At 35.2% G+C, this 21,033-nt stretch overlaps 1 protein-coding gene and 1 long non-coding RNA gene across 11 annotated transcripts; both read left to right on the plus strand.

Moving 5' to 3' along the window:
- The first annotated feature begins 249 nt into the window (after positions 1 to 249).
- LOC113339841 lies at positions 250 to 5,065 on the plus strand. 9 transcript variants are annotated; one of them, XR_003355160.1, is made up of 11 exons: positions 250 to 792; positions 932 to 1,020; positions 1,258 to 1,433; positions 1,536 to 1,640; positions 1,734 to 1,876; positions 2,467 to 2,736; positions 2,892 to 2,973; positions 3,129 to 3,809; positions 4,159 to 4,266; positions 4,430 to 4,513; positions 4,792 to 5,065. It is a non-coding gene; the product is annotated as an uncharacterized LOC113339841 (long non-coding RNA). The 9 variants fall into 9 exon arrangements; XR_003355161.1 differs by having other exon boundaries at positions 3,129 to 3,763; XR_003355162.1 differs by having other exon boundaries at positions 3,129 to 3,763; positions 4,172 to 4,266.
- Positions 5,066 to 6,890: 1,825 nt separating this feature from the next.
- LOC113340170 (protein FIP1-like) lies at positions 6,891 to 11,696 on the plus strand. 2 transcript variants are annotated; one of them, XM_026585377.1, is made up of 14 exons: positions 6,891 to 7,109; positions 7,426 to 7,513; positions 7,677 to 7,785; positions 7,912 to 7,961; positions 8,569 to 8,635; positions 9,301 to 9,373; positions 9,468 to 9,523; positions 9,968 to 10,064; positions 10,260 to 10,344; positions 10,465 to 10,527; positions 10,709 to 10,768; positions 10,855 to 10,947; positions 11,119 to 11,181; positions 11,317 to 11,696. In XM_026585377.1, the coding sequence occupies exons 1-14, from the start codon at positions 7,054 to 7,056 to the stop codon at positions 11,416 to 11,418; spliced, it is 1,062 nt and encodes a 353-aa protein (XP_026441162.1). In that variant the 5' UTR covers positions 6,891 to 7,053; the 3' UTR covers positions 11,419 to 11,696. The 2 variants fall into 2 exon arrangements, with proteins under 2 accessions (XP_026441162.1, XP_026441163.1); XM_026585378.1 differs by lacking the exon at positions 6,891 to 7,109 and having other exon boundaries at positions 7,429 to 7,513; positions 7,681 to 7,785.
- Positions 11,697 to 21,033: the final 9,337 nt, after the last annotated feature.

A 21,033-nucleotide genomic window follows, 5' to 3' on the forward strand; every position in this document is an offset into this window, starting at 1 on the left:
GGGAAGCCGTTACAAACGTTTCTGCTACGAAAAGCCGTTACAACCTGGTTGTAACAGTTGTAGCCGTTACGAAATGTAACCGACTAATTCTCTACGCGTGCTACTCACTCGCTTGGACACACTAGAGCCAGTAACAGATATTGGCTTCGCGTGTGTCGTTCAGCTGTGTGCCATTTTTTTCCCACCCAAGCTTACTTATGCTAGAGGATAATTCCTCCCCTGAAGAGATAAGGGATATTTTCAGTAGACCAAGAGTAAACTCACTCCATTTCTATTTTCCCTTTCTCTTTCTCCTTTCTCTTCTCATCGCCTCCCCTGAAGAGATTAGGGTTTCACCTGTTTCGATTCAGTTTCAATTTCACAGATATGTTATTGATTTACACTCGTTTTCATTTTCGTTCTCTAAATTTATCCTCTGCTTTTTTTCTCAACTGAAAAGCCTAGCTGTTATTTCATTATGTTTCTCTAAATCAATTCAGAAAACCTTATCAATATTACTCAGTTCAGAAAACCCTAGCTTCGTTTTTTTCATTTGTTCTCTAAATCAATTCAGAAAACCCTATAAATATCGCTCAATTTAGAAAACCCTAGCTTCGTTTCTCATATGTTTCTCTAAATCAATTCAGAAAACCCTATGAATATCACTAGATTGAGAAGAACACTCATCGGCAAAGCTGTAATCAAAGAGATCCTTGCTATTCATAAGGGTATGCCTCGTAAGTTCTACCATGGACGTACTGGTATTGTTTGGAATGTTACATACGTGCTGTTGCTGTTGAAATCAACAAACAGGTTTACTTCAATCTCCATCCTTCCACTTTTATTTTATTGAACTCGGTATTTCCCTACTGTCTTCTTACGTTATTTGATTTCTCAGAGGTGGGATCCTAGGGTTTTTGTTTGCTTATCATGATTATCTGTTTGTTCACAGAAGGAGGTGTAATCATCATGTTTTCGAGTATGTTTGGTAAACTTAAAGAAGAAACTAATGCCTTAAAAATGTTAGATAAATTGGATGAGGTAATACTTACTTCCCTTTGATTCAATTTCATCGTCATTGTCAGTGGTTTAAAGTGCTTAACTATGAGCTACCTCTTTTGATGCATGGATATTGCTTCTTCATGTTTCAGATTCACTATCAATATATACTACAATTTCCGCATCTTTTTATCTCTAGCTACTAGGAAGTAGTTAGCAGAATTGAAGTGTAGAGGCAACTATAACATTTTTCCGTTAATCATTATTGTGTTGGTGCAGTGCCGTTTGTTTGATGAGGGAATGGAATGGTGAAAAGTGGATTTGAAGCTATAGTTGGAAGTGGAACCACAGGAGGAGCTGGTGTCGTCAAGAATGGGATTGGAGCTGGAGCAGTTGGAAGCGGGATTGGAGATGGAGCTGGATATGTTGCAAGAAGAATTGGCTTTAAAAAAAAAGTAAGCAAGATCTTATGATTTACTTGTCAATAGAGTTAGGTCCTGCATTGCTAAGATGAAGTATTTTCTAAAGCTTCTCTTTTATTAACTTTGATTTACAAGGTCAGCTTTAAATGAATTGAAAGAATTACGGGGCTTCGCTTTTAACACTTACAATTTGCTCTCCGGGTGTAGGACCAAGAGGCAGTTAAAGCTGCCAAGAAAGAGGTATAGTGTATTATGGCTTATATTGTTCACTCATTTTGTAGAGTCTCATAGGGCTTATATTGATCACTCTTTTTGTAAAATTTGGTGAGGCAGATGGGTTGTTGGGTTAAAGTGACTTGTTGTCATTATCTCATAGACACTTCAGATGTATGAGAAAAAAGATAATGTCCTTTTAAGAAAGCATGGACTAGAGGTCGAGAAGGCCTAGGAGTACATGAGAGCTATGAACAAAAGAGGTGTGGAATTTACTTTGTTACTGTTTTTTTCTTATTCTTTTAGGCTTCAGGTTTCTTGAGACTTATCATGTTCATATGTTATGGTACGACAACAGCAAGCTGCATGGCTCTTAGAACAAGACTCTTTTGAAACTTATAGAATGGTTCCTGGAATGGACTCTTCCGACTGCACCTGCCATGTGCCATTGTTTAGTTGATCTTGCAAGTTGCACATGCCATAGTGGCATTGTTTAAGAAGCTATTTGAGTTAGAGAACTGAGTTTGTTTGATCATCAAAGGAAAACTAGTTACAAAGATGTCGAGATCATTGTTATCATCGTCATCGAAAAAGATGAAATTTCTAACAACATTGGTAGCTCTTCAGTTTTGTTTTGCAGGGTTCCATATTGTTACTAGATTTGCATTAGACATGGGTGTCAGCAAAATTGTTTACCCTGTCTATAGAAACATTATTGCTCTCACTTTGTTATCTCCCTTTGCTTATTTTCTAGAAAAGAGAGCAACTTTACTTAGCGGTTCGTTCTTTCTTCATTTTCTCATGTGTTGTTAAATTGAGCATCTAAATTTATTTACTTGTTCTAATTTTTCAGGAAAGAAAGACCACCAATTACTTTTCATTTCCTTGTCCAATGCTTCCTGCTTGCATTATGTGGGTAAGCATGGGAAAAGCTTCCAAAAACATATCTAGAGGAATTTGAGATGATGTTCTTCGTTTCCATTTGTCAAAATATAGTGGATTTGTCTTATCAGAATAATCCTCAGGGGGAGTCACTAGTATGGCAGAGGGAATGGTAGGAGCTGAGCTAGCAAATATTATTGAGGTTGCTGCCTTCAATACGATGGTTGACTAACGAACTGAGGTACATATTACCTACTTTTTTATTTAAATTGATCTGTTTGAGGATATAAAATTGGTAATCTCTCGTATATGTCCTAGTTATAGTGGACCTGAAGCATTCTTATTTTAGGTACCTCCGTGAAATTTGTTTTCCATCTTATGTGCTCCGTCTTTTAGGTACCTTGCTTCCAGCATTGAGGGGTGAGGATCTTGGATCCACTGTGAACATAGCTGGCGGGAACCTTGCTTCCAACATTAGGTATTACCACTTTGCTAGCATTGGGGATAGTGGTGTAGCTATTCTGTATAGTATTCATTGGATGTCAAGGTGTTATTCGTACTTATTCCCTTGTTACTGATGATCCTGTAAGTTATTCATTCCCTAACTCGGTCGTGTTTTGTATGTATCAATAGGAACAAATGGTTGAGCATGTGGTGAATGGAACGAGGAATGTGATCAACCGTGTAGCGAAAGTCGTAAGGCGGGTGCGAGGCGGCTGAGTGGGGCCTGGGTCCTGAAAGGACTAGTCGGGGACTAGCCGGGGTCTAGGCGGATATATATAAATATACACAAAATATATATTATTTATGTCTAGTTAGATTCACGTAAAAAAACCCTATTTTATAAGGGTGTAGTTGTCTTTTCACAACATATTTATCCTTTTTCTAAAACTGAACCCTAGAAACATAAGGATTCTCATCTCTTTTCACGCCTCCACCTCTCTACCATTCATCTCACTCCATTACTGACCTCTCTCACTTCTTCCTCCCTCCATGTTTTCTTAATTTTCTTCAAGATTCAACAGAAGTTATGGCCTTCGTTGAAGTTTCAATCGTTTGACAAGGAAAACAGTTCTTCTAATTTTTATTTTTTTCCCCTGTTTGGTTAAGGGTTTTGGACTAGGCGGCGCTCAGATCCCAAAAAATCGGTCAGAATCGGCGCCTAGGCCCCAAAACGCCTAATTTCAAAAACGCCCAAAATTTCAGGCGGCCTTCGGACACCTAGGCCTGCCTGGGCGCCGCCTTTTGCTACACAGGTGATCAAACAAGTAAGCCATTCCACCACCAATATTTCAGTACTTTGTTTGACAACTGGTTGGTATATATTGTTTTATTTCGTGAATATATTCTTTGCGAATCCGTAATGTCCTTACTAGAAATTGCCAGTGTTGTAATTATTTAGTGGAACTCAGTTGACTTAAATCCAATGGTAACCATAAAACGGAGTGGAACTGTTAGTTCTCATTATTGAAAGGTTGTGTATTTTTAACACCTTACTATGTGTGTTATGCTAGTGCTGATATGGAGGGTACAATCCCTTGCTTTAGAGCTTAAATTGAATTTGCGAATGTTATACGGAATGTCAGGTGCTGAGTGTGAATTATAATTGATTATTTTGTTTAATGGGTTGAGATACTTTGATTAACTAAGTTTATATTTGAAGTTTTTTGTTTCAGGACCAATTGCAATGATGGAATGGATCAGTGGTTGCAGTTTCAGTTGAAGCTCTTGATGACTAAATCATGGGCTTGTTCTTTATTACAAAACCACAGTAAGTATTTCTCATTGTTCTTTTCCCCTATTTATATTTTTTTGAAGTTTTATTTGCTTTTAACATAGGTTGGTATATATGCTTATGAAGTTTAAACTTAGCAGATACTTTTCATCTATAACTTTATGCATGAATTTCTGACGAGATGTCTTAAAATTTGCAGCTTCAAGTTGGTCTAGCTGTTGCTGTGCTTGAAGGCTTACTCCAAATTTTCTTATTTATGTCCTTTGCTGGCGTAACAACCTCGGTATGTATAATAATTCTGAAAAACCATAGATGAGATAATTATCATAGCTTATCGGTTCAATTGATCTACTTATAGTGATTTTCAAGTGGGAATGAAATGAACTTAGGAGCTGAAGTAGGTTTCTATGTATTCCCTAATGTAGTAGGTTTCTACGAAATGAACAAGAACTTAATGTAGTATGATCCTCCACTTCTCTTACTTGCAGCAGTAACCTCATAACTTAAGGCTGATTTTTCTGCGCATACTTCCATCTAAGTATATATTTTTTGTGTTTGCAGTTTAATTGGATGATGCTCTGCTGCGAAAAGTTTGGAGCAAAAAGGTTGGAGAACAAGGTGGACATTAGGTTGCAGTAAGTTTCTTTGTACATTCTTAGTTAGATGAATTTGTGAACATAGGAAATTCTATGAACTGATACTTAGTATACATTCCCCTAGTATTTGATACGTAACAAATAACATTTGGTACTTAGAAGAATTTAAGTTCTTTTTTGTATGAATCCGTTGTATGAATCCATTTGAATGTGATAAGAATTGATTGAATGGAGATGAATTTGATTGAAGAAAATATTGTTGATTGTGAAAGATAATTGAAAGGTGTATGCAGGTGGTTATTTGGAATTCCGGCGTATTCCGGCCGAGAATGAGCTGCCCGTCAACCTTGACCTGGTCAAAATTGGTCATTGCTGGCAATAATTTTTTACAGTTACCAAAAATTTCGTAATGGCTTCAACTTGTTACAACGTTCTGTTACTAAATAAATTCGTAACGGCTCTCGCACGAGAGTACCACGTAGTAACGGCTATTTTCTGTTACAGAGCCGTTACAATTCGTAACGGTCTGTAACCATTACAACCGTGATTCGTAACGCTGGAAACCCGTTTCGAATCGGGAAAAAAATGGTGTAGTGAACAACAAAAAGAATCTGCTACAAGTTTGGGTTGCACCAACACCATCTTGATTTTTATTTTCAGAAATCTAACTACTAATTATGATGGAAAAGCCCAATCAGAATACCAAACCCTAAAACCCAAATTGATTTTATTTTCAGAAATCTAACAATGACGAAGGAACCAAATTGACTACCGAGCCCTAAACCAGATGGGGTATTTACGTTTAACTTTTATTTTTCAATCGTCTTTAGAAGAACTTGGAACAAAGAATTCAAGGGAAGAGGAAGAGACGGAACATGGAGGAAGAAGAAAAAAAACGTAAAATAAAAGTATAGATCTGTAAAGGTATTTAAGGAAAATTTATGAAAACAAAAATAAAAAACCAATTTATACCCTTAACTTGTGCAACAAGTTAACAAAACTTTTATTTTTTGTTTTGGAATTCTGATAAACCAGTTGTCTCTTCTTTTTAGGGAGGCAAAATTTTGTGTACAATCCAAAATGTAACTTTGCATTGGCCTATCCCTTATTTTATGATAATTTCCATAAAATGGCTAACAGGGCCTGCATATGAGATTAAAGATTGAGCCTCCAAAAACCAAGGTCATAAATGGCCCAAAGTTTCTTCCGTGACAAATGCGGAGACCAAATTTTACACTTGGTTTCTTTGGATTTAAATCTGACTAGGCATCTACTTAGTGTGAATAAGATTACAGGTCATTTATATTTTCGTTTTATAATCTCTGATACGAGATATGAGTTAGCTCATACATTTGAGTCAGAGATATTTGAGTACATGACTCGTCGGACACATGCCTGGTTAGTTCGAAAATGTCTACCAACCGTACTCTGTCATAGTATTTGGGTCATATTTCATCATCAAATTCAGGTGAACTAAACTCAGACGAGTCAACATATTTCAAAAAAGAAAAATCTTACATTGACTAGAATTTCTCTTAACAGAAATCCTGCTTCAGAAAGCATTAAGATTCACTTTTGCTAAGAATATATATCATTTTAGTGAAACACATTTAGACGCAAAAATGATATACTAATCGAGGGATTTTTCCTCCAGAATCGGTGGCCGCTTGTGGGACCCACCACAAAAATGCGGCCCTTCGTCAATTTCCAGTGGGTGCAGGCCCCACAAACCTGTAAGTGGCCAATGATTCTGCCTGAAAAATCCCTCCCTCAGTAGCTGTATCAGCTCCGCATTTAGACATTAGATTTAGAATTATGAACCTCAGAAGCTGTATCAGTTCCGCATTTAGACACTAGATTTAGAATTATGAATCTTTCAGCACATAAGCGTCTAGATGCGGGTTCTGGACTAAATTTCATGGACCTAGCCCATATAGTGGAGCATGGATTGGACATAAAATGAGTAACTGGGCCTACGTAAGAGACTGAAGACTGAGCCGACAAAACCATTCATGATCACTAATGGCCCAAAGTAGTCTCTTCAGGAACAAATACAGAAAAAGAAAAAAGAGACAATCATACGTCGGTAAGAATTTCCGTTGAGAATTGCCGTTGAGATATTTTTATTTCTGTAAATATTAAGAAAAATCTCAAATCTCAGTAGTATATTAGAAATTCAAGAAGAAGACGACGAAAGGAAATCTGAAACAAGTCGAAGACGAAGAAGATGTCTCACGATAGACACTCTTCTTCTACATCCATTTCATTCGAGGAGAATAATATGTAAGTTTCCCTATATTTATTTATTTTACGATTTTTCATGATTTTTTTGGTGACCTAGATCTAATTGTTTATGAATTTTCGAGATTCTATTGATTGTGTCTGTGTATTTTGAGTTCATATGAACAGATTAGGTTAATTATAAATTACAATTGAGCTTAATTTTTTTGATCTTGCAATAATAAGATTTGATAGTGTTTCTGGAGGAATTGATGATGTTTTTGTGAATTTCACTTCCAATTATCCCTACATTGTCTTACTCTATCTTTCTGTCTTCTTCAAATACTGATGACTGATTGTATTGTGTGTGTTGATGTAGGTTTGTGGACATACTACACGAAGCTCCATTATACGGTCATCGCAAACCTACACGCATTGTTGCCAATATTGTCTACTGTTTTCTCTTGGCAAGTATTGATAATTTACTTGATTTTGGTTGTTACTGTTAGTTATTGTAATTATGGAGTGTTGGGAAACACCAATGTTGTTTGTTATGCATCCCTTTTATGTGTTTGGTTTTAAATGGGACCTGTTTTAGTCTTAGAGAGCTAACAGTTGTTGAATTTCTAGGCAGGTTACGGTGTCGTGGCTATAGCCAGTCCATGGATATTTGTTGGGATACAAGGATTTGTTGCACCATTACTTTGCAGTTGTAATGTTGCTCTTTTATTAATAACAGGTCATTCTTTTACTGAAATTTTTACTTCTTGTCCTGTATCAGCTTTTCGTTTCGATTGAGTGGTTATGCCTCTGAGTGTTTTGTTTCCTTTGGTTACAATCGGTTCACATTTTAATATCGTTTCAGGAATATTTCAACAATATCTGGTCTATGAAGTTCAGAAAGTACGGTTGCAGGTAATTCTTATATTTCATGTTTTTATTTTGACATGTATATATTCAAATGTTGCCTGGTTCTAAGAAAGAGTATGTCACAAACTAAGATAAGCAATGCATACCAGATAGATTAGATGGCAAAAAACAGCACAGAAACATTCTGCTACTTGAACAGCAAGCTAAAGGATGTATAATAAGGATCTTACGAGCTACCAGTTAAAAACATTAGGAAACTTTCATAGATGAGAACAATTGGGGTAACCATAAGATATGTCTGTGCATTTTACTAGTAAAAGAGGTGATCATTGTTTCGAATAGAAAGATTGGGTAGTTTTTGCTTTTTGTTGCGCACAATCAGTTTGTCAGTAAGTTGTGTCTCCGTTCAGTTTCTCATTTATCCCGTGCCTTTGAGCTTCACTGCGATCACCCAGGTTTTTCAGCTTTACCATATTCAGTTATGACTTGTGAAATTCACGTTTTATGAGGTTTATTATGAAACAATCTGCTCGTTTATCTAGTACCCTGAACATGTGAGAGTGCTGATCTCTTTGCTGACTGTCAGAGTCTTACTGATGCTTCAAGCTGCTTCTTTTTATAAAGCATGACAAACATCTATTTGATTTTGTAGGGTTACTATGTTTTCAGCCAGAAATTGAAGCATATTATGCGTCTTCCTTTTGCTACTATTACATACGGTGTGTTTCTCTCTTTCTGTTATTAGAAACATTTAGCATCTTCATTGCAACACAGTCTTTGCTACTTTCACATGTGATACGAAAATAAAACTATGTACTAAGAAATCTGGTATTCATTTGGATATGTGATGCTTCCTTCTGATCTTATACTAGTCCAAATGAAGAACATTCATTGGAAGTTTGTCTTATTGCTCAACAAATTGTTCTGGTTTTTGCCATACTAAGTATGTCCTTTAGTAACACCTTCGTGGCGTGTTTGGTTGGAGGGAATGTAATCAATTTACTGGGAATACAATTTCATTCCCATGTTTGGTAATTAGGAATAGAGGGTGGTTAGGAATATGATTTCCCATAAGGGAATTCGAAACCCAGGGGATATGGTGGGTTTAGGATTCCCCCTCTTCATGGAATAGGATTCCCTTCCCACCATCCAAACACGCCATTCTTGTCTTTATTTTAGTTTCTATTGTTCACCTACATAAGACGTGTACACCTTCAAGACCTTCTCTGTCATAGTTCTGTCGCATTCTAATGCTAATCTTTCATGACAAACTTGAGGGCTTATGCATTTATGTTGTAAATGACTTGTGTATGTAGTTGGTAAATTCCATGTAATTTTGTTTCTATTAAGACTGCGTCATATGTTCCTTGCATTAATGTTTCAGGTACTTGTATTATGCTACTTGTAATGGTATGGCAACCTGAGTTTGGTATCCTCTCTCTCTCTGCATTGCTGAGGTATGCTATGATATTCTTCTTCTATAGTTTCCTGATCTGTTCGTAAATTAATTCCTTGTTGTGGAATACTCTTTTATGGCTTTCTAATGTGCAGGATAATTATTTTGGTTGAAGTCGTGTGTGCTGCATCTTTTATGGGTCTCTACATTGGTAAGTTTGTAGCTGTAAGGTTTTTCGTGCTATCTACTCCACATTATCTGTTTAGGATAATATTAGCTTCTTGGAAAGAGGCCATTTTTTGGTTTCAATAAATCATTCAACAAATTATAATGTCATATTTGTTTTCCTGAAAATATTCTTATAAATTTTGTGTATCTGTTAGATTCTTTTAGGCTGGTTTTACAATTTACACATTAGCAACTTAGCAAGAATCACTATTGGAACTTGATTCTTCACGAGGAGCGAAATTAACTTTGTAAACCACATAGTGATAAGTTTAATTTACTTGATACATCTCTGTCCAGAGTCAATACTGAACCGCGTGCATTCTATAAAATTAAGCCTCCAGGTTTTCATTTTGTTTTGGACGATAAATATTTATGCTATGTATCTCCAGCAGTACATTTAACCATTGACCTATCATGGTTATTGCAGCTTATGTCCATCAGTACAATTGTTTGAACTCTCAGCCCGATGTTTTGAAGTCGTTATACTCTGCGCTTCAGCCAGCAAGTCCCTTGGAAGAATTTAGGTAGGTCATATTTTTATTTCCTATTTGCATCAATGGCTGAATTCATTTACTTTTCTGCTTGGAAGAATATTTGATGGGGGTAAACATAAAATCTTGTAAGAAGTTAAAAATCTTGTAAGAAGTTATATTTTGTTTGAAGGTTTAGCTAATGCTTGATCAACTGAGAAGTTATATTTATAATTTATTATTATACAGGTATCATGATGGTGGTCGTCTTTCTGATCAGCAAATGGCGTTGCTGCAATATCAAAGGGAAAACATTCATTATTTGAGTGAGGAGGTACATATAAGTGAATAGGTTAAATCCTTTATATTGGAGTGGCAATTTTGACCTGGTTAAATAAATCTTATAGGTGGTACTCCTTTTTAAATTACTATCAACCATTTTGATTGAGAACAGATTCTTCGCTTGCAAGAATGCTTGAGTAAATATGAACGCTCTGACGACGGAAGCACACCCCAGGTAGCGTAAGCTACTTTCATGTTGATCTAGTTTTTCTCTTGATACCTTGAACAACTATTCAGATAACAGGAAAATCTCAGACTTCTCTGGTCTCCTTCAGTATTTATGTTGTCTGAAAGGATTTTTCATGTTGGGATGAGATTAGGGCACAGAATGATTTACTGTTCTGTTCTTTATGCAGGTTGATTTAGCCCATCTATTAGCTGCTCGGGATCAAGAATTACGAGCACTATCTGCTGAGGTAAATTATGAATTCACAAATTTTTTCCTTGGAGGAAATCGTTTATTCTGGTCTTGCTCATAGGAGTCATTCTTACACATTCACAGATGAATCAAGTACAGTCAGAGTTACGTCTTGCTCGTAATTTGATTGCTGAGAAGGACTTGGAAGTCCAAAAAATTTACGCAACTAACAGTCAGGTACTTCACCAGTTCCGAGCTGTTATAATGATTCCCAGCTATTTTGTCAAGTGTCATTGATAAAATTTTCTTTTGTTTATTCATTTACAAGAAGCTAACCAATACAAAAGTTTCAGTTACCATCTGAAATGGTTTTGCTAATGTTAATTGTTGTCTTGAACTGTAAAACAGTATATCAAGGAAAACGAGAGACTGAGAGCTATAATGGGAGAGTGGAGTGCCCGAGCAGCTAAGGTACTCTAATAATAAATTTTATCAATGTTTTACTCTTTTGGAACTTCCAAAATTTCAAGATTGATCCTATTTTTACTCTTATTAAACCTTATACTGATACTACAAATCTTGTCATTGAACGAAATACTTGAAAAGCTTGAACGAGCTTTGGAGGCTGAACAGAGATCAAATCTGGACCTGCAGAAGAAGATATCGAAACTTAGAAACCAATCAACAACTGAGAAAACTGAAATTTAAAAATCAATTTATCGACACATCTTCTGAACTAAAAGTGTACCACCATTGTTCCTCTTTGTATAAATCTACTCCCTCTTCTTCTCTGTTCATAAATTTTCTATGAAATCACAGGACAATCGTTAAGTACTTTTGTAGTAAATAGTTGTAAAAATCAATTTTTTATTTGTCGGCCATCTATATTTGTATTTGCTAGCGACTCCCATCCCTTATGTTCCTTCATGAATATCTCTTTTTCTTTTCTTTGATAATTCTTAATTTTCTGTTTGTTAGGTGTCAAATTCTGTGAATGTCTCTTTTTCTTTTCTTTGATAATTCAAGACTACAGGGCCATCAAAATATGGTGGTCGTTCGCCAAGATCAAAGTAAAACCCATTTTTACCAGAGATGCAAAGCAGCAAATGGATCAAAATGTAGCTTACACGTTAGAAAGTGTAGTACTCTTGACACTAATTGTATACAACAATGCAGATATATGTCTTAGGATCCCATCATTAATCTGGACATCAAAGCATGCACTGGAGAAAACTTTTGATATTAATGCCCGCAGTGCTGGTCTAGCCATGATAAAGCATTTAGGTAGTCGGGCCTAGATAACAGGAACTAATGAAGATTCAAGTAGAAGCTGATGCAAAACTGGTCATCCAATCAATAATAGGAAATTCTCTTCTTATTCAAATGGGAATATTAAAAGAAACTAAGCATTTAGCTTCTAGGTTTAGCATTTGCAACTTTAATTTTATTAGTAGAGATGATAATCAGGTGGATGATCTCATATCAAAGTTGGTTAGACAGTCTGCCAATGATATTGAAGCAGATAATAATTATCCGGCTGAAGTCCGTAATCTTTTGTCAGTAGACCAAAACTTTTCTTGCTCCTAAAGTTAATGAAATTTTCTTTTATCAAAAAAAAAAAAAAAACACGAGTAACTGAACGTGAAAAATTCATGCTTCATTCAGGTAGTGGTGGAGACTTGAAAGAGACATTTTCTTGTTGTCGATAATGTCGGTGGTGTAGTAGTCGACAACTAGTTTTTGTTCTTGTTTAAAGTATTTTATTAGACAGCTAGGTTGTGGTTCATACATGGTAGACTTGCTTAAATGTTCTTTGTTACGTTTGTTAGCAAATATATCTAATTAACACGATGCACTCGATTTTCCTTTGTGATACTGTAATCTTATCCATTTTGGAAAAAAAGTTCAAGGCACACGTTAAGAAATACTACTACATTTAATGAGGAACCAGCTAAATGAATAATGATTCTATATTGACGCCCAAAATAACCGAGGAAAAGCATATAAGGGGATGGGACGAACCAGTGGAAAACCCTCTAAGGTTCTTAAAACACTGGACGAACCTTCGGGTACATTAGGGTACTCCATCTTAATGCATGACATTGATGACATTGTGATAATATATATTACACTGCTGAATGCTGATGCACACTTTCTTCCATGATAGTTGCACTCTTCACGTACGAAGTACTGGTTGGTCCAGTGGTGTTTCTTCTTCGTAAACACTGTAATAATAACTAGATTTGTGCCAGTGCTACGCACCGGGCATTTTTCTTCTTTTAATTTGGTGTGCACGGGTCTTCACCCCATCCTGTGACGACGCATTTTCGATTTGGTGTGCGCGAGGCATCGCCTTGCCCCGTGGCAATACATTTTTGATTTAGCGTGGCAGCCCGAACACATTAAATACGTCTTTTCTTTTAACTTGGTGTGCGCAGGGCTTTGCCCCGCCCCATGGCGAAACATTTTTGATTTGGTGTGCGCGGAGCTTCATCCGCCAGTGACAATACATTTTTGATTTGGCGTGGCGGCGCGATTATATTGAATAGATGGAGACACAATAGAAATTATGTGCCGATTTTATTTATCTTTTTGTTTTATTTTCGCAGAAAACATGTGTTTTTTTCCCTACGTATTAATTAGGAAAAAAAAACCTTAACATGATCGGTACTCAACTTCCGAATTGAATTTAAACTTCCATAAAACTCCAAACATTATACGGTAGTCCTGCTACGTATTTCAGCAAAAGCTTAAGAAAACCCATAAATAATTACAGTATAGTGGTTCCAAGATTACGCATATAGTGCATCTCCTATTAGTAGGCTACATGGTATGGCAGGTCCTTATCAATTGCAACTATAAAGGGATCGTAAAAGTGAAAACTACGGGGAGACCCATTTTATAGATTCTTTTCACTATGAAATCCACGCTCAGAAATTCTCAGGCGCGCGCTCATTTTTTAGGGTAAAATATCTCTCACACCCAGAATTTCTAAAATTAGGTTTCGGTCTTTTCTGTTCTTCTAACCTTCAATCTCTCGTATCCCACTATCACTGCGCCTCCCCCTTCTTCTCCTCTGAACTATTTTTTCTGACTTCGTCTGTAATGGTGGTGGTGGTAATGGAGATTGGGTGTAGTGATTGAGATTGTGGAGGAAAAGATGAAGAATCAGATGGGAAAATCATCACGGTGGTGTCTTGATTGGGTCTGAATTTGAGAACAAATCAATTAGGTGAAGAAAGGTGTTGCGTTGATGCTATGGAATTGAATCATGGGTTATTGATTGTTTGAATCATGGGTTTTAGTGTGAATCTGTATTTTGAAGTTTGGTCAAGGAAGTGGAGATTTATATTGGACGAATTGGTTAGTCGTTTAGTTATGGTCTTAAATTGGGATTCGCTGGTATTAGCTCCGTGAGCGTTACAACTAATTGAAGAAGAAATTCGAATGTGCTGGTTCAATTGGTTTCACCTATGGCCAGCAAAATTGGTGAAATTAATTATGCTAAACAAGGGAGTTTTCACGGGTTTTGACAGTGGAATGTATCAAGTCCATACAAGATGTAGTCGTAATTTGAGGTTTAGGGGGAACTTTTTAGACAATAAGAGAAGAAGATTGTTGCTGTGATGATTTTGATACGTCTATATATTTCAGTTGTTGTTGGAATTGATGTGCAATTCCTCTCCATTGTCAGTGACGTACATCAAGTGTTCGAGAAAAAGCATGACCGACCAGTTATTGAAGAATGGGGGTCAGCAATAACACAAAGTAAGGCCGTAGGAACACTATGCATACGTAGATTGAAGAATGGTTTATTTGGCTTGGGTTCTCATGACATAATTATGTTTTCTAAAATGAAATCAACCAATCATTATGTTGTGTATGTTGATTAAACGGGATGGCAGAGGCCCCATTACATAACATGTTTGTTTAATTCTTTATTTGCTTACTGAATGTTGTAATTGTTCATATGGATAAAATGTTGCTTATGTTTAAATCTTGTATGAACGTACTTAGAATTTGGATTAGAGAGAGTTTTGATTAATTTGATTGAATTGGTTAGTCGGTTAGCTATGGTCTTAATGCTGGAAGATGTTGGGAAGGAAGTTGAGATGCTGTTAACAGTGGTTGGAGATCGACAAAAAGTTGTGCTGCAGGTGTTATGCATCTAAAAAAATATGTTGCATAATTTGTTATGCAGTCCCGAAAATGGTTGCATAACACGTAATGCAGCTATTATTGTAGGTGGATGACAAGTTATGCAACCTTTTTTTTGCATAACTTGTTATGCAGTACAGAGAATGGTTGCATAACACGTTATGCAGCTACTTTTTGTTAGTATTGAAACCAACAAAAAAAAAGATTGCATAACACGTTATGCACTTATAATAATATCTGCATAACATGTTATGCATTCGAGAAAATGGATGCATAACCTGTTATGCATCCGAAAATATGATTGTATAATGCGTTAGGCATCGAGAAAATTGTTGCACAATCTTTTATACGTCGAGAAAATAGATGCATAACCTGATATGCATCCGTAAATATGGATGCATACTGCATTATGCATCAATCTTTTTTATGTATGCACTAAAATCAACCAAAACAATGGTTAGATAACTTGTTATAGATGCATAACTTTGTTATCCAAATGCATAATTTGTTATGCAGTGGAGAAAATGGTTGCATAATTCGTTACGCGTCTGCAGAATGTATTATGCATCTTTTTTTGTGGCTGCATAATGTTTATGTATCAAGTTTTCGAAAATTTTGCATAAAATGATGATCACCTCCGATTTTTTCGTGAAAAACAAAAATTTTATATTCTTGTTTGTACTCGTTGCGTAGCTCTCTTAAAAAGATTTCCAACGATATAAAATTTGTACAATTCCAAGGCGCGAATTTTTAGATATGTTATATCCAAGTTACGTTGCCAATTATATCCCCGATGCATAACCTGTCATGCGGATGCATAATCCGTCATGCATACATTTTTAATGATTTCATATAATTATGGGTGTCACGGAAATAATTATGGGAGTCATGGTACCTAAAATTAATTGTGGGCTTGACAATGAGAATATCATTTTTTTTGGATCTCCCTCTAATTTTCCCATCGTAAAATATTGAGTTAATTAGTATTTGGGTCCTAGATTTTCGCACCTCTTTGAGTTTGGGTCCTAAGTTTGTCCTTTATAGTGTTTGGGTCGTTGACCCGTTAATCAAACAAGTCAAATGGTCAAACTGTTAGTTAAAATCATCCAGCCCTTAGTAAATTCAAAATCATCTCTATCCGTAACGAATCGGGTTTCTCCATGATCAATTGAAACCACGCAGTGAGATCAATCATTCTATCACAAATCTCTTTTTCTCTTACTTCTTTTTCTTTATTGAGATCCGATCTTTAGGGTATGTTTGCTGGTGGAATAAGAACAAAAACTTAGAAGAAAAAGAAAATTAAGTAGAAAGAGGTCAACATGAGCTTGATCTCGTGTAAAGATGTATGATAGAGGAATGAGTTTCTTCTGATGCTACTTCCTTATCAGGAAAAACCCAATTATCAACCTCCAATAATAACTATCATGATTTCTCTTGGTTTATATCGACTCTTAATCAAGCCATCTCCACTATCTCAACGACTCAACCTAATAATCTTAAATTACTAACACATTTGAACCCGAACCTAAATGATAATCAAGTTTTTATCTCCCATTAAAATCCTCTTCCATTTTTGCTCATCAGTCTAAAGAAAAACCCCTAGCTAGTTAGTATATGATGATTTTAGTTTAGTTTTGCTTAACAGAGAAGAAGTTTCAATGCAGGGAAGAAATTAGGGACGGATTGATTTTTGGCTGGTTAGTTGGAAACGAGATTTATAGATTCAATAATTTTTGGTTCTCATGGACGAAGTGTTGAATAATTTTTCGATCAGTTTGAAGACAAGAGAGGAAGAAAATCTAATCATATCGGAGTGGCTGGATAGCAAACTGGTAAATCGTTTCACTAAAGGAGGTTACCGAACCTTAACGGATACTAACTGCTTGACTATTTGACTAACGGGTCAACGACCCAAATACTATAACGGACAAATTTAAGACCCAAACTCAAAGACTCCGTTTTTTCCTTTTTTCGGATGGTAAATATTTATCAGAACATGGAGTGTGAATCAAAGAGGTACCAAAATCTAGGACCCAAACACTAATTAACTCTAAAATATTTTATGGAAATCTGCAAAGTATGATATACATTAAAGAATATTGTCTATATGCATTGAAGGTCACTAGAAGGACATGTACACATAGACAGATGGTACGTGGGGGGAACCTTCGTCTTCAAATATTTGTCCCCGCCATTATTAGCAAGTACTTGGCAATTTTGGGTTCACGGAACCCCTGTACTATTAATGGGTGGAAATCCGATTAGAGAAAGGTTTGCTAATATATGATGCCATATGGTTCTCAAGAAGTAAAGTAACTACGTTTGAGCACGGAGCTTCCGTACGAAGAAAAGTGAACGGCAAAAGGGTATCAACCAAGTGGTGTATGGTGGCGACAACTTAGAACACTTTTGTTTCACAGGGGAAAAGCGTTGAAACTTAGAGATGGAATGAACATTGAGTTAATTTGATTCATATAAAGGAAGTAAAATAAAGTGGAAGCTAAATGACCAAAGACATGCAAGCCGCTTGAGTATAACTCGACATATAGATTTTTGTAAAAAACTAAAAAAAAGACGTCCCTTTCGAGCTAAATTTTCTTTTTGAGTTTGTAATTTCTAAATCAATCATAAGTTCTCAAATGTCCTTACCAAGACTTTTGTTTCACAAAAGCTTCAGGAGACTTGATGTCGATTACGATAAATTTGTGCATAAGAGCTTTATTTATTCAGCATTCTAAATTTGTGCATGTGCTATGCTATGGGCTTGCTTAACTTCACCTTACAAATTTATACAGATCGTACGGTCAAAATTGATGGTTTCCCGTGATGATGAAAATCATAGTTGTTCATGATGAAAATTTATACTTTTTTGTCGTACCATTCATGGAAGCATTTTTTCGTTTTAATAAAGTACTAATTCATTCTTTTCCCATGCATGTGAAAATAATTATTAAGGATATCAGCTATACAATCATCCACGTGGTCGAAAATATCAAGCCTTTTATAGAGCAATGGAAGGCTTAGTTTATGTTTGGCACAATTGCCGAATCGTGTCTGTACAATAAATAAAATCAAACACGAAACAAATAATGTTATGGCTGAGTCGCGGACTAGGTCGCTTTCTTTAAGACGTTTCGCGGCTCTGCCCAAGATTGTGCAAGCAGTTCTTCAATGGCGTGCCGTCCCCAGGATAAAACAGCCGAGATCAATCTCTTACACAATCACTCTTACACGGTGAGAGGATGTGAAACTTCTACACTTCATTCTTGCTCAGAACTCTTTAAAAAAACCAAGGATGATCACACACTTGTTTTTTCTTTCTTACAAACCATTCATTTTTCTTTGAAAACCCAAGAAACATAAAAGAAAACTCTCTCACTAAAAAAAAAATGTTTCAACAACTCTTCCGAAACATAAATGAAAAAACTCTCTCATAAGAAAATGTTATACAACTCCTCTAACCCTTTTCATAAAAAAAATATGATTTTATTTTAATAGCCAAGGAAATAAATATGAGTAAATGAAGGACATAATTAGCTTCATTAACCCACTCAATTTGAAAACGATTTTTGGCATTAAAACAAAATAAATTCATTCTTTAATGAAAGGAATAATGGTCACATTAAAACCATTTAAATGTGAGAATAACATTTGGAAATTAATTAATGTTTTTAAAACATATATCTCAACAATCCCCCACTTATATTTTTCAAAACATTGAGCAAGAACTTATATAATTGTGCATAAGCAAAGGTGTCTCGCGACTTGAACCTTTACGTAGTGTTAATAGGCTCTCTTAAATCTGACCATAGAGTGAACATAAGTCTTGAACTCTAGGAGATATAAGATTATTTAACACACACGACTATACTAGTGTAAAGTCTAAAGCCAGCACATTATGGCCATGTGCTTGTATCCCAGTTTAATGAATGATCTAGAGAACTGCCCATATTCTCATAGAAAGCGACCATACTTTCACATTCATATAGGTAGTTTATCAAGAGTACTCCTGAAAGTACCCCACTCTAAATAGAGATATAAACATCATTAAGAGTTTAAAATTTTAAAATTAAAATTAAACTCAACCTTTTACTCGCTTCAGGATGTCATGCCGTGGGTTGAATTCTTCAAAAGCATGATTCTCACATCTCCATATCATTTATGACTCCGTCTAGTCCCTTTGAACCTATTTCTAGGTTGGGTATCCATCATAGATGACTCTATTTCAATGGGCAGCAACCTCATCCCTAAGATGTATTCACATCTTCTTATCAATCCTTTCGTCAAAAGACTAATTAAAGCTCTTTCCAGACACTATATAATTCATTCTCATAACATCAACTCTTGTAGTTGTCATAACGTTCTCAATTCTTGCAATAGCCGCGGTACTATCACATTGGATTTATATGTTTGTTCCTCTATCCACTATAGAGGATCGAATCACTCCATCCCTTAAAGGATTCAACTGAAAGGATGTCCAATCAGCTTCGCAACATCCTTAAAGGATTGTGGTAACCATTTAGATAGTGTATTTCTAGGTGTAAAGGGTGTGTTTGAAACACCTCATAACCTTCTCAAAATTCTACCAATTTTCCATACTAGGATTGGTAAATCTGAATATAAAACCCCCACTACGGAGGTAATATAATAAACCCCACTACAAAAATTACTTATATATAGTCGATCACGTAGCAAAGAAACATACTAAGCTACCATACTCATGTCTAGTGCAATCACACAATCTCAAAAGCATTAGCATTAAACCAAATGAGTGAAAACTAGTTTACAGTCAGACTATATATATTTCTATCTCTTTTAAAATTCTATTTTCATTGAAATGAAATAGATCCAAAGAAAAAAAAATTATTTTTAACAACATACACCATCTTCATTCAAGTCTTTCATGCCAAATAGTAAACTAAGCATGTTCTCAATTTCATTTTCATCCTATAAGTTAGAATAAAAATTCAACAAATCACTGCATACAAAACAAAGAGTATTGTGCATTTCACTTTCATTAATTCTGAAATCAGAATGAATCAAGTAAACAATTTTTTTTTTAAATTGTTTTAAAGTTGTTTTCAGAATATAAATGATAAATTATAACTTATATTTTCTTTTATGTAGAAACTACAAGTTTTCCATGCTTGGTTTACATAGATTCTCATCTTACTTACACAAAAGTATATATTTCTACTTATGACTATAACAAATCATATCGTAGAACAACATCAACAAAACAAGCATGTAAGTTATTTAGCGACATGAATGCAAGAGTCCAATTTTCTGTTTGCTTGTCTAAAAACAATAGGCTCATAAAAACTTTTTGCCAAAATTTAATAGTTTGAAGAACAAAGTTACTCTCTATAAGAAGTTATTTTCCATTAACAAAATATTCATGACTAAATTTAGTCTCACTATATATGCTTTTCTAGGTTCATTCTTAGTGAATTACTTGTCACCTTCATTTTTCTAGTTCCTATAATTTAAATCAAAGTTGTAAACATAGGGTATGGAACCCCACTATTTTTGACTCAAACAAGAATTTCAAAACAATATCCAAAGATCCCAAAAATTGTGAAAAACTAATGAACCAATGATCAAACCCAAAACGTTTTGCACAATATAGAGAAAAAATTCAAACAATTTTCTTGAAACAACATTTCTAATTCACTACTCAAAATCATATTTGATATCAAGACAAGATACTCGAAGCATATTTATAAAATTCTCAAATATTTTATTTCATCCATATCATTGCAAGTTGCGTAAGATTTGAAAGTGTACATGCTTTTATGAGTTAGGTAAGATTACATACATGTTACTCAAAATTCACCAAGTTTATAATAAAATATAACATACTCATTTTCATCACTAACTCATTGATTTCTTAAAAAGCATGACAAAATCTCATATTTCAAATATTGAAAATTCAATTTATGTTATGATAAAATTGCACTATTATGCTCAAACATTTTATCTACAACATATCATTTGTAGTATTGCAATGATCAAATTCAACAAATGTATAATTTCAATCTAGGAGGAAACAAGATTGTTTCTCATTTCGGAAGTATGAACATTTTAATAAAATTGTTCTACCCGAAGTAAACTTTGAACCATGTCAATACCGAAAATCCTAGTGATGTGAGTATATCTCAA

The sequence above is a fragment of the Papaver somniferum genome, unplaced genomic scaffold, assembly GCF_003573695.1.
Source record: "Papaver somniferum cultivar HN1 unplaced genomic scaffold, ASM357369v1 unplaced-scaffold_21, whole genome shotgun sequence".
Lineage (NCBI taxonomy): Eukaryota > Viridiplantae > Streptophyta > Magnoliopsida > Ranunculales > Papaveraceae > Papaver > Papaver somniferum.